This window comes from Ovis canadensis, chromosome 1 (genome assembly GCF_042477335.2).
Source record: "Ovis canadensis isolate MfBH-ARS-UI-01 breed Bighorn chromosome 1, ARS-UI_OviCan_v2, whole genome shotgun sequence".
In the NCBI taxonomy this organism is placed as follows: domain Eukaryota; kingdom Metazoa; phylum Chordata; class Mammalia; order Artiodactyla; family Bovidae; genus Ovis; species Ovis canadensis.
The window spans coordinates 123,273,303-123,285,714 of record NC_091245.1 but is presented as its reverse complement, the minus strand read 5'-3'; the positions used below and the strand labels follow the sequence as shown (position 1 = coordinate 123,285,714).

At 56.3% G+C, this 12,412-nt stretch overlaps 1 protein-coding gene and 1 long non-coding RNA gene across 2 annotated transcripts; both read left to right on the top strand.

The window, feature by feature from the left end:
• Window positions 1–5,615: 5,615 nt before the first annotated feature.
• Window positions 5,616–6,242, top strand: LOC138430183 (uncharacterized). The gene is made up of 3 exons (XR_011253039.1): window positions 5,616–5,676; window positions 5,761–5,898; window positions 6,162–6,242. It is a non-coding gene; the product is annotated as an uncharacterized lncRNA (long non-coding RNA).
• Window positions 6,243–6,759: 517 nt separating this feature from the next.
• LOC138439054 (ladinin-1-like) lies at window positions 6,760–10,413 on the top strand. Its single transcript, XM_069587311.1, has 7 exons — window positions 6,760–6,897; window positions 7,531–7,647; window positions 7,925–7,968; window positions 8,964–9,036; window positions 9,121–9,258; window positions 9,500–9,583; window positions 9,813–10,413. The coding sequence occupies exons 1-7, from the start codon at window positions 6,760–6,762 to the stop codon at window positions 10,041–10,043; spliced, it is 825 nt and encodes a 274-aa protein (XP_069443412.1). The 3' UTR covers window positions 10,044–10,413.
• Window positions 10,414–12,412: the final 1,999 nt, after the last annotated feature.

Here is a 12,412-nt window from a genome sequence, read left to right as displayed (position 1 = left end):
ATCAATTTTTGGTGCCCAGCCTTCCTTATGGTCCAGCTCTCACATCCATACATGACTACTGGAAAAATCATTACTTTGACTATGTGGACCTTCGTTGGCAAAGTAGTGTCTTTCAATGCACTATCTAGGGCTGTTATAGCTTTCTTTCTAATGAGCAAGCATCTTTTAATTTCCTGGCTGCAGTCACCGTCCACAGTGATTTTGGAGCCCAAGAAAACAAAATCTGTCACTCCTTCCAACTTTTCTTCATCTATTTGCCATGAAGTGATGGGACTGTATGCCATGAGTTTCGTTTTTTGAATGGTGAGTTTTAAGCCAGTTTTTCACTCTCCTCTTTCATCCTCATCAAGAGGCTCTTTAGTTCCTCTTCACTTTCTGCCATAAGGATGGTATCATCTGCATATTTGAGGTTGTTGATATTTCTCCTGGCAATCTTGATTCCAGCTTGGGACTCATCCAGCTGCATTTCGCATGATGTAGTCTGCATATAAGTTATAGACATATAAGTTATTAGAGTCTGCATATAAGTTATAAGGGTGATAATATACAGGCTTGTTGTACTCCTTTCCCAATTTTGAACCAGTCCATTGTTCAATGTCCAGTTCTAACTGTTGCTTCCTAACCTGCATCCAGATTTCTCAGGAGGCAGGTAACGTGGCCTGGTATTCCCATCTCTTAAAGAATTTTCCACAGTTTGTTGTGATCCACACAGTCAAAGGCTTTAGCATTGTCAATGAAACAGAAGTAGATGTTTTTCTGTAATTCCCTTTCTTTCTCTATGATCCAGCAGATGTTGACAATTTGATCTCTGGTTCCTCTGACTTTTCTAAACCCAGTTTTGCAATCTGGAAGCTCACAATTCACATCCTGTTGAAGCCTAACTTGAAGGATTTTGAGCATAACCTTAGCAGCATGTGGAATGAATACAACTGTCCAGACATTTGAACATTCTTTGGCACTGCCCTGGGCCTTTGGGTACCTTATACTCATTCCTGGGGCTTCACCCGCCCCCCCCTGGGAGTCTGATCTCCACCCCTCCTGGTCCTTCTCTCCCTTTCCTTCTCTTAAGAGGGGTAGCTCTTTGTTTGGAGATAACGTTTCTGTTGGGCTGGGGGTGACCACATCACCCAGGTGAGCAGTGGGGTCTTGGTGTACAGCTGGGGGTCACTCCAGGATGCCTGGGCTGACACCCTCTGGGCAAGAAGCTGTCTGGTATGAGTCACTTCCCCAAGACTAGACTCCGACAGGTCACACGTTGTCTGACCCAGGTTCCACCTACAAACCAGCAGTTTCCCTGAGTGCTGAGTGGCCTGTGTGGGAACAGGCTTGCTCAGGCCCTAGGAATCCTGGGCATTCCATCCCTACCTGGCCACAGGTGTGCAGGGGAGTCCCAGCTCTTTGGGCCAGTCTCCCTGTGGGGGGTGGACTCTCATCTCTGCAGCACATTGCTGACCCCAAACTGTGGACTCGAGGGAGGGTCCACAGGGGGAGGGCTGACCTTGTGGACCCAGGGGAAGCCACGTGCAGGGGGCCTTTCTCACCTGGAGAAGAGCATCAGGGCCTGGTTGAGGGGCCATGGATTCCTGTAAGGTGAGTGACGGCAGAGGCCTGGAGTGGTCCAGTTTCCATCCCATGATCAAGGCCATGGTGCCTGGGCTGGAGCCCTTCCCACCCACTCAGGGGGAGTCGATCCCTGACAGGCAGGGGTGCTGAGGTCTGCACCACCAGCAAGGCTGACAGCCAGGTGTGGGCAGGTACCATTGTAGGGCCTAGGGTTTGCTGCCCCTTTGTGCTCCCACATGTTAGAGAGAGATCTGGTGACCTCACAAGAAGGAGAGCCCTGCCCTCTGTACCTGACACCACGTTTGGTGGCATGCATGTTCTAGGCACCGTGGTGGATGCACCCTGTCCCATGGCCTTTTCTCTCCCCATGGGACAAGCTCTCCACACTTTGTTTGCAAATCTCTGATACTGCTGCTTGTTAAACCTTCTCAGAGGCTGGGCGTTACAAGCTCCTCCTTCTGGAGCCACCTGGTTGTCTCTTGTCCAATCGGGCTCTTTCTAAGGGTCTGGGAGCCTCTTTGCCCAGCACTGTCCTGCTGGGCCCCTTCCTGCTGTCTCAGCACATCCCCTTCCTGTGGTCCACCAGGCTGGCTCCTCTCTCCTCCACTGAGTGTCTCCTCACCCTTCACATCCTCCCGCCGCCCCCACCACCCACCACTGCTGAGACATCTCACTGAAACCTTCCCTCCCGGATGGCCCCCAGCCTTCTAAAAACACCACCAGGAGCTGCTCAAGCCCACTTTCCTTCATTTTTCTCATTGCCTCGCTGGCCCCCCATCCCCATCTAGCCCCCCAGCAAACCCAGTAGACTGTGCCTTCAAATTGTGTCCCAAATCCATCACTTAAGTCTGCTAGTGGCTCCCCACACACGGAGTGAACCCGCGTCTCCCTTGGTCCCCAAGCACCTGCTCTGGCGCCCCTTCTGCTGAGTTCAGCATCCCCCACCCCCAATGCCGCACATCCCAGCTCCACCAGCACCCCTGCTCCTCACAGCTCTGTCCCCTCCAGTGCTGCTGCCCCTTGTCTTTTGTCCCTCCTGTCCTTTTGTTCACGAGGCGGGGAGCCCTGCTCAAAAAACGTGAGTTTACTAAACACCAGGTCAGCGAACATGACGCTGGGCCTGAACGAAGAGGTCAGGGTGGTGGTGTGGCTCCTGCCCCTTTTAGGAAGGAGGACTGGGGAGGTGCAGGGAAGTGACCCCCCCTTAGGTGGGAGGATTAAGCAGGCTGTCTGACCTGGCCCTACAGAAGTCTCCCCAGGGTCCGGGGGCTCTTTCCTTTAGGAAGCTTCTTAGATAGGTTTTATATGTCATTCAGTTGGTAAAACTTGTGGGTTTCCTCCAGGTAACATGTCTGCTGCTCCTATGATACTTCTTCCGTGGTTGCATGTGAGGCTCTGTAGAGGCAGGCGAGGCCACGGTAGGAATACAGCAGCGGAGAGGCTGGGGAACAGGTTTGGGCGCTAACCAGGCGGGAGCCTTACTACCCTGCAGTGATGCTGGGAGGCGAGAGGGTGGCCTTCCCGGACCCTTCCGATCGGGGCCCAGACAGTGCTGGATGGGAGCCCCGGCCCACATGGCCTGGAGCTTCCCCTGTGGCCCCTGGGGAAGCTTGGCCTCCCTCCCCGCGACCTGCCCCCGGCCTCCCTCCCTGCAGGCCCCGCCTCCCTCCCTGCGGACCCCGCCTCCCTCCCTGCGGGCCCCGCCTCCCTCTCCGTGGGCCCCGCCTCCCTCTCCGTGGGCCCCGCCTCCCTCTCCGTGGGCCCCGCCTCCCTCTCCACGGGCCCCGCCCCTGGCCTCCCTCCCAGTGGGCCCAGCCTCTGGCCTCCAGGCCGTCCTGTCCCCCATCTGAAGTCCAGCCCTTTCCCTCCCGGTGCAGAGCGGGGCTCATTTCTCTTTCTCAGTATTTGGCTGGTGAATCTGTGACCCTGTAGTTCCCAGTGGGAGGCTAGCCCAGCTTGGTTCCTCAGAAATTCTTTGCTCTTTGGCTAGAATGGGAGTGGGGCACTGGGGGGAGGTAGGTGCGCGGGCAGGTGGGTGAGGATGACTTGTGGGAGGCTGGGGCAGGGGAGGTAGGGACACGGGGCTGGAGGCCAGGATGGTGGAAGGCGGGGTCTGGGGGGTGGCTCTGAGGGGGACCAGTATGAGAATGACTATGGCTCTGAGAATGACTATGAATGACTGTGAGTGACTATGGCTGGGAGCGTGACCGTTATGAGTGACTGTGAGTGACTAAGTGACTAGGGGCCAGAGGCAGGCTGTGCCCCTCACTCCTGCCCACGGGAAGGCTGGTTTTCGGAGGTGAAGGAGGCTGGAGCACCTAGACAGTGAGGGAAGCAATGCTGGGTTCCCCTTTGGGGATGGCTGGTTCATCTGGGATCTCTGTCCGTGGGGCTGGGACATCCCAGGGGAGCTGGGGAGCTGGGATGTTTCTCAGTCACTGTTCATCTGAGAGCCTCAGATCAAAGCTGGGCTCTGCCAGGTTCACCTGCCTCCTTCGGGCTGAGCAGTGACCACCCTGCCACTTCCCTGGGCATCCAGGCAGGGTGGACCCCCATTCTAGTGAGGGTGCGGGGTTGGCCAGGCGGGTGGACCTCCATTCCAGTGGGGGTTCAGGGTGAAGTCCGGCCCACTGCTACCCTCCCCCACGATATTGGCAGCGGGGATGCTCTGGACGTCACCCTGAGGCTACGCTGACCCTCCGTTCCCCTCAGCCAGACCCAGCAGTGGGCCTTGGAGGACGAGGAGGAACAGGAGCAAGAACGCCGGCAGCGACTCTGGAACCTGAGATTCACCATGGACGAGGACCTGCCGGCCCCCGAGAGGTGTGGGTGGGAGGTGGGACCCCAGTGAGGATGGACCAGCTGCCCTTGCCTGGGGAGTGGGCTGACCTTCTGTGGGCCCCAGGCTGGTCAGGACAGCAGTCAGGACCAGTGTGGGTGAGCTGGGCCCCTCTTGCTGGGCATTTTATAAGCATAGCTCATCCTTCCATGCTCCTGAGAGGGTGCTAACCTGCCTCTCCAGTGGGTGCACAGCTCGTGCACCAGGGGCAGGACCTGGGGGTTGTCAGGCCCTGGCCCAATCATATGCCTTCAGCCAGGCCCCCTTCTGCTAGGGGACCCCCATGGTCTCTGATGGTAACGAGGTGCTGCTGGTCTGACCACCAGCCCCGAGGCTGAGCTCCCTGACATGCCTCTCACGGGGACTGGACCCACTCGGGGGACACATCTCCTCTCACTTCTGAACAAGCCCAGTTCGCAGATCTGGCAGGAGGCTCAGCCATCAAGTGAACTCACCTGAGCTGGGGCAGGCAGGTGGAGGCACAGGAGGGGCCCCTCTTGTGCAGGCCAGGTTTGGGGCAGCATTGTGTGCAGCTCCCCGACTCCTGGAGAGGGGGCTGCAGGGCATTTGGCCTGCGCTGCACCCACGCGGCCATGGAGGCGTGGGGCCTGGGCACCACTCCCGGCTTTCGCACCCATTGCTGTGTGATTCAGGCCAGCTCCCTGCCTGTCTTTGCTCCTCATCTGTAAGCAGCAGGGCCTGACACAGGAGAGGTGTTTGTTGAAAATGGAGTGGTTGTACCTTACAGGCTTGAGGTGGGGAGAGCTATGCAGGCAGCTCTGGATGGAGAGTTGGCAAGCGGAGGGGCTTGGAGTGGAGTCTACGTGGAGGCCAGCCAGCCAGTGCAGCAGCATGGGGAGTAGCAGGTTCAGGAGGGCATCAGACCCAGGTCATGAGCCTTTCATGCTGCCTGTGCCTGAGGGCAGGATGGGGTTCCTGGGGGCCAGGTGGTGGAAGATGGAGAGAAGGGAGCAGTGTCTGAGGCAGGACTGATTCTATGGGGCAGGGACAGCAGCTGTTTCTGGCCTGGGGGTTTTTGCCGAATGGACCATGTCTCAGGAGGACAGGGAGCCCCTACGGTCTGTATACGGAGGCCACATTATCTTTGCCAGAGTGAGGTGGAGCACAGGGGCAGGCCCGGTGTACAGAGGGTGGGCAGGGCCTCACCTGCTTTGTCTCACCCTGTCTTCCTGCCCTGCAGCACCAGCATGAGGCTCCCGGCCAGCTCAGTCAAATTAGGCCTGAAGCTGGAGCAATACCTCTCAGCCATACAGGTGAGTGGGCCAGTCCCTGGAGTGTGCTAGGCGTGCCAGGGGCCTCAGCCTCTAGGATCAGCAGCCTGTGCTCTCTGTTCCCAGAGATCAGAGTCCATCAGGGATGCAAACCCATTCCACACTGAGTTTTCCGTGGCTCCCGTGGATGTCACCAGCAAGCGCCACCTCTTCGAGAAGGAGCTGGTGGGCCAGAGCTGAGAGGGCCCAGCCACCAGCCGCAAGGTGAGTGGCTCTGGCCCACCAGGTTTCTGAAGGCCACTGAGCCTGGGGTCTGCAAAGCTGGAGCCTGGGCACTGTGGGACAGCTCCATGCATTCCTGTGTCCATCTTGTGGACTCAAGGGCCCGGCCATACCTGCTGCTGAGTCCCCAGCTCAGCTGTGTGCACAGCTCTGGGTAAAGGTCCCGTGGCCTGGCCATGTAGACGTGGTGAGGGGGACCCTCTGGAGATACCAGCCTGGCCCTAAGGTGGGAGCTCTCTTCTCAGGAGAACTTGGAGCTCTCAGGGGTAGTGAAGTCACGGCTCAACCTGTGGATCAGCAGGACCCAGGAGTCAGCACAGCAGGGCCCACAGGTACCACGTGCAACCCTCTGGCCCTGGGCTCCCTGCAGGCCTCTCATAGTGGGATGGCCCGTCAGGGGAGGGACAGCCCTGAGTGCAGTGGAGATACTCTGTATGTGGGACGGCCGTGTGGAAGCCTGTGGCTCAGAGGGTGGAAGGAGGAGTGCCTGGGGTCCTCCCCTGGGAAGGGGCGGGCCAGGGGGCTCTGCAGCAGCCTGGGCCTGGTCTCTGTCCCAATGCCCAGAACCAGGAGACACAGAGGGATTTGGCAGCTCGCAGCAAGCCCCAGTGGAGGAAGAAGCCAGAGGCCCTGCTGGGTGCTGAGGTGAGTGGGGCCCCAGGGGTTGTGGCAGCTCTCCCTGGAGAATGTTGCCTGGCAGGCACCCATTCCTCCACTGCAGTCCTAGCAGGGAGGCCTGGGGGAAATGGCACATACGGGCTCCTAGAAGCCGTCTGCTGCAGGGAAGACACTTGAGCCAAAAGCAAGCCTGGACATGAGACCCTCAACTCCAGTAAATGCTCCATGTCCCAGAAGATCTCTGTGCTGGAGGAGAGAGCTGACTCAGGAAAGAGGGCAGTTCCAGGCAAAGCCAGCAACTCAGAGAAGAGACACGTGTCTGAGAAAGTCACCGTTAGAGAAGACTCCATTCCCCGAGATGCAGCCGGCCCCAGGCAGGGCCATGGCCTCAGTGTGGCCCCAGGACTGGGAGCACTCACCCTAGGAGGCAGCGGGGCACTGGGCCTGAGATGGAACACGAGTCTTCGCCGGGGCCTCTGCCCAGGGCTGGTGGCCTCCTGCCCCTCACGTTGCAGGTGTGCGGTGCCCCCTACCTCCCTGTCCTTCCAGCATCTCTGGCAGCCTCCCCGTCCTCCTGGCATCTCTGGCAGCCTCCCTGTCTCCTGTCCTCCCATCTGCTGTCCTCCTGGTGTCTCTGGCTTCCTCCCTTTCTCCTGTCCTCCTTCCTCCAGGCCGGCCCCAGCTGTGTCTCCCCTCCCTGCCTGCTCTGCAGGGACAGGGGACTGGGATGGGGTCTCACCTGGCACCCACACCACACCCTCATCCCAGGCCCAGACTCCATGGAAGCCTCAGATGCTTCTAGAAGCTCCCCCATCCCTGGAAGCCCTGTCCACTGGCCTGGCCCTGGGCCTATGGCTGCACCCCCACAACCGAGGCAGCAGGCGGGGTCAGAGGACTGGCCTGCTGCCACTGCTCCATGGCTGCTGGGGTGAGCCAGGCCTGCGGGTGCTCCAGGCTGCCCCTCCTCCCACATGACTCATCCCATGCTCCGTCCAGGTGAGGACCCCCAGCACGGATGCTAAGGCCAAGGCCCCCTCGCTGACACGGTCCTTGCCCACCTTCAGCAGCACCCTGCAGTGCTCCAGCCCCCATGCCAGGATGAGCCTGGATACTGTGGGCCCCTCCCTGCAGGGCTCAGGGCAGTGGGGAGCAGGCAGGAGGCACCCTGAAAAGACCTGGGGGCATCAAGGGGGGCTGATGACCTGGCTTGATGGGAGGGGTCATGCCCCAGGCCCAAGGCAGGCCTTTCATGGGGGTGTGGCTGGGGTCTACATATAGGGGTGTGTTGGGGAGAACCCAGGGTGGGCTGTGTTCTGAGAGGCAAGTCCTCCCTTGTGGAGCCTGTGGCTGCCACAGACTCTGCTCACTGGCACATTCCTTCTCTTTCCAGATGAGACCCCGGAGGGACAGCTCCAAGGTGGCCTTATCCCACAGGTCAGGGCCTGGGGGCCCCGGGACACATCTGATGTGGGGCTGAGTCGTGAGGTACAGCAAGGGGAGGGTCCTGCTGCCTGGAGGGGGCAGGCAGGAGGGGACGTCCTGGGCCATGGGTTGCCGGGGGCGGGGTGGGGGTGAGTGGGTGTGCTGGGGTCATTTGAGTCAAGCATTTGGGATTCATGCACGCAGGCTGCACCAACTGCCCTGAGACTGTCTCTGAGGCCAGTGGTCCGGGGCGAGGCTGGGGGACCTGGGGCACACAGTGGATGAAGGAGTTGCTGCCCTCGCTTCAGTGTGAGATGTGCAGGAACTACAGGGCATGGAGGTTCCAGGGGTCACGATGGGAACCGAAGACTGGAGCTCCTTGCAGTCACGGAAGCTCAGCCTATGAGAGTGGGGTGAGGGCAGAAGATAGTGAGTGTCAAGATAGTGAGTGTCAGTCCCTGTGAGGAGGGGAGAGCTCTGTGAGACAGCAGGGCAATGGCAGGGGGCAGAGGGCATCAGGGGATGTGAGGTGGGGAGAGCACTGCAGGCAGCTCTGGACAGAGGGTCGGCAAGCGGAGAGGCTTGGAGCGGAGTCCACATGGAGGCCAACCAGCTTGTGCGGCAGCATGGGGAGCAGGGTGGGTCACCAGGTTCAGGAGGGCATCAGACCCAGGTCATGAGCCTTTCATGCTGCCTGTGCCTGAGGGCAGGATGGGGTTGATATGGAATTGGGAGCCTGGGGTCTGGGAAGGTGGAAGGTGGAAGGTGTAGAGAGGGGAGCAGCGTCTGAGGCGGGACTGACTCCACAGGGCAGGGACAGCAGCTGTTTCTGGCCTGGGGGATCCTGCCAAAAGGACCGTGTCTCGGGAGGACAGGGCACCCCCACCTTCTGTATACAGAGGCTGCATTCTCTTTGCCAGAGTGAGGTGGAGCACAGGGGCAGGCCCAGTGTCCGTGGGTGGGAAGGACTCACCTGCTTTGTCTCGCCCTGTCTTCCTGCCCTGCAGCACCATTGTGAGGCTCCTGGCCAGATCGGTCAAAATAGACCTGAAGGTGGAGCAATACCTCTCAGCCCTAGAAGTGAGTGGGCTGAGTCCTGGAGTGTGCTGGGCATGCCAGGGGCCTCAGCCTCCAGAGTCAGTGGCCTGTGCTCTCTGCTCCCAGAGATCAGAGTTCATCAGGGATGCAAACCGATTCCACGCTGAGTTCCCCGTGGCTCCTGTGGATGTCACCAGCAAGCGCCACCTCTTTGAGAAGAAGCTGGTAGGCCAGAGCCGAGAGGGCCCAGCCATCAGCTGCAAGGTGAGTGCACTGGCCCACCTGGGGTCTGCAGAGCTGGAGCCTGGGCACTTTGGGACAGCTCCATGCTTTCCTGTGTCTGTCTGGCAGACTCAAGGGCCCGGCCATGCCTGTTGCTGAGCCCCCAGCCCAGCTGTGCACACAGCTCCGGGGGAGGGTCCCATGGCCTGGCCATGTAGATGTGGTGAGGGGGGGGCCCTCTGGGGATGCCAGCCCAGCCCCAAGGTGGGAGCTCTCTCCTCAGGAGAACTTGGAGCTCTCAGGGTTGAAGTCGCAGCTCAGCCTGTGGATCAGCAGGACCCAGGAGTCAGCACAGCAGGGCCCACAGGTACCGTGTGCACCCCTCTGGCCCCAGTCTCCCTGCAAGCCTCTCTTAGTGGGATGACCCATCAGAGGAGGGACAGCCCCGAGTGCAGTGGAGATGCTCTGTATGCGGGACGGCCGTGTGGAAGCCTGTGGCTCAGAGGGTGGAAGGAGTGCCTGGGGTCCTCCCCTGGGAAGGGGCGGGCCAGGGGGCTCTTCAGCAGCCTGGGCCTGGTCTCTGTCCCAATGCCCAGAACCAGGAGACACAGAGGGATTTGGCAGCTCGCAGCAAGCCCCAGTGGAGGAAGAAGCCAGAGGCCCTGCTGGGTGCTGAGGTGAGTGGGGGCCCAGGGATTGTGGCAGCTCTCCTTGGAGAATGTTGCCTGGCAGGTACCCATTCCCCCACTGCACGCCTGGCAGGGGGGCCTGGTGGGCAGGTCACATACAGGCTCCTAGAAGCCGTCTGCTGCAGGGAAGACACTTGAGCCAGAAGCAAGCCTGGACATGAGACCCCCAGCCCCAGTAAATGCTCTGTGTCCCAGAAGATCTCTGTGCTGGAGGAGAGAGCTGACTCAGGAAAGAGGGCAGTTCCAGGCAAAGCCAGCAACTCAGAGAAGAGACCGGTGTCTGAGAAAGTCACTGTCTTCGAGAAGACCCCAGTCCCTGAGATACAGCCGGCCCCAGGCAGGACCATGGCCCCAGTGCCGGCCCCAGGACTGGGAGCACTCAGCCTCAGCAGCATTAACTAATCTCAAAAATGGAACTACTGTGACATGTGCTTTTTCACCCCAGGATCTATTATTGAGAGCAGGGCCCCTGCTTATAATTCTGATGTTTCTACTGTCCAAACTAATGACCGAGACATAGTAGACACACAACGTATGTTGAATGAATAAATCTGCTTAGCGAATATTCTTAGAATAATATACCTCTGCTTTTACCTTATCTGCAATAACAGAAATGAGAAAGCTCTCAGATATCCCTTAGGTTTACTTTATTTCAACTAGGTGTGGTTAGCTATAGGCGGTTAAGAAGCTAGTTACATGCTGTTATGTCTCAATCATCCATGTTAGCTACAATATATTGAAAAAAATGTATAGACTGTGTTGCATACTGTTACATATATAGAGGAAGGGATGTTACAAAATACTCAGAGAAATTGCAAATCACTTTTCCAATTCCTGTTTTACATAAGGCTTTTTATTCACAATTTAGTCTATCTGAAGAATGATATTGTAACATTGTTACATATTCATTTTTTCTCAGGGTAGAAGCTGTGTATTTGACTGAGGCAAAGGAAGATTGCCATCGGTGGCAGAGACAGTCCAATGTCCATTTTGATGGTATAGAGTTATCACTGAATAGTGGCTGCAAAGTCAGGAACCAAATACATTTCTTAGACACTTGCTCCTGGGTGAAAGTGTGATTCCACCAGGTACAGATGATTTTTTAGTGTAGTGCATGACACAGTGATCACCAGGATACATCTAGTTAGTGACAGTCCATCACCACTCGTCTCTGGCCCCGGATTGAATTCTTCTCCTCTGGGGGCCAAAAATCCTGGTGTCTTTGCATGATTCAACAACAACCATTCAGTAGTAGTACTTTTATTGAGAGTTTAAAACTAAAAAACTGCAAAGCCTATAAAGCATTCAAGAATCAAAGACTTATTGTAGACAATTAAAGGATTTACAAAATGTATTTTCACCAATATTAAAAAATACCCCATACACTGTAAATCCCTGGGTTATAACATTGTACAACACAGCCTTCTCTCCTGGAGATTTTCATGAAACAGGTCCACCACCCACCACACCCACATTTACCATCTTGGTGTTCAAAACACAAGGTCCTGAGTACACATCAGATAGCAGCATTCCAACTCAAATCCCCTTTAGTAACATTTAACATTTGATCAAAACCATCAAGGTTTTACCACCAACGAGTGCCAAAAGCATCTTTACTCCATGGTACAGGGATCCTCCAGCATAGGGATTTTCTTCCACTCTAAAGTTAGTGAAGTTCTAAATATACAAAGAATCATTACTAGAAAAAAAATAAAGTTAACTCTTAAAACCACAACTCATATGAATGGAAGGATTGGATGAGACATGGAAGAAGAAGCTTCCCAGCAGAATTACATTCACTTTTGCAACCTGGGAAACCTAAGAGGGAGGAAATTATCACTGGGGACTTCTCTGGTGGTTCAGTGGGTAAGAATCTGCCTGCCAAAAGAGGGAACACTGGTTCAGTCCCTGGTCTGGGAAGATTCCACATGACATAGAGCAACCATGCCTGTGTGCCACAACTACTGAGCCCCACTTCTAGAGTCCGAGAGTTGCAACTACTGAAGCCCACATGTGTAAAGCCTATGCTCTGCAATGAGAAAGCCACCACAGTGAGAAGTCCGAGCATCGCAGTGAAGAGCAGCCCCTGCTTGCCACCACTAGAGAAAGACTACACAAAGCGATGAAGAACCAGCACAGCCATAAATAAGTAAATAAATAAACTAGATTAAATTAAAAAATAAACCTTTGCCCCATCTTACAGGAAATAGGTGGGACACTTAAAAGGGGATGCCAATGGAAAGACTTCTCAGCCAGCACTCTTGCTGCAGGGCTGCTACTGTGTGTAAAGAAACAATTTAAGTGTCACAGAATTCTTCTCCACACATGCACTTGATCCCAGAGAACTACCATCAAGGACCATTCTGCCTGAAGTATAAAAGAGACTGAAAGGAGCAAGGTTAAATATTTTTAAGCATATTCTTAAAACACAACAAAAGCTTAATTTTCTCAAGAAATTACTCTATTCCCTGTGAAAATTTAAAAGGACAATTTCTGACCCATTGCAG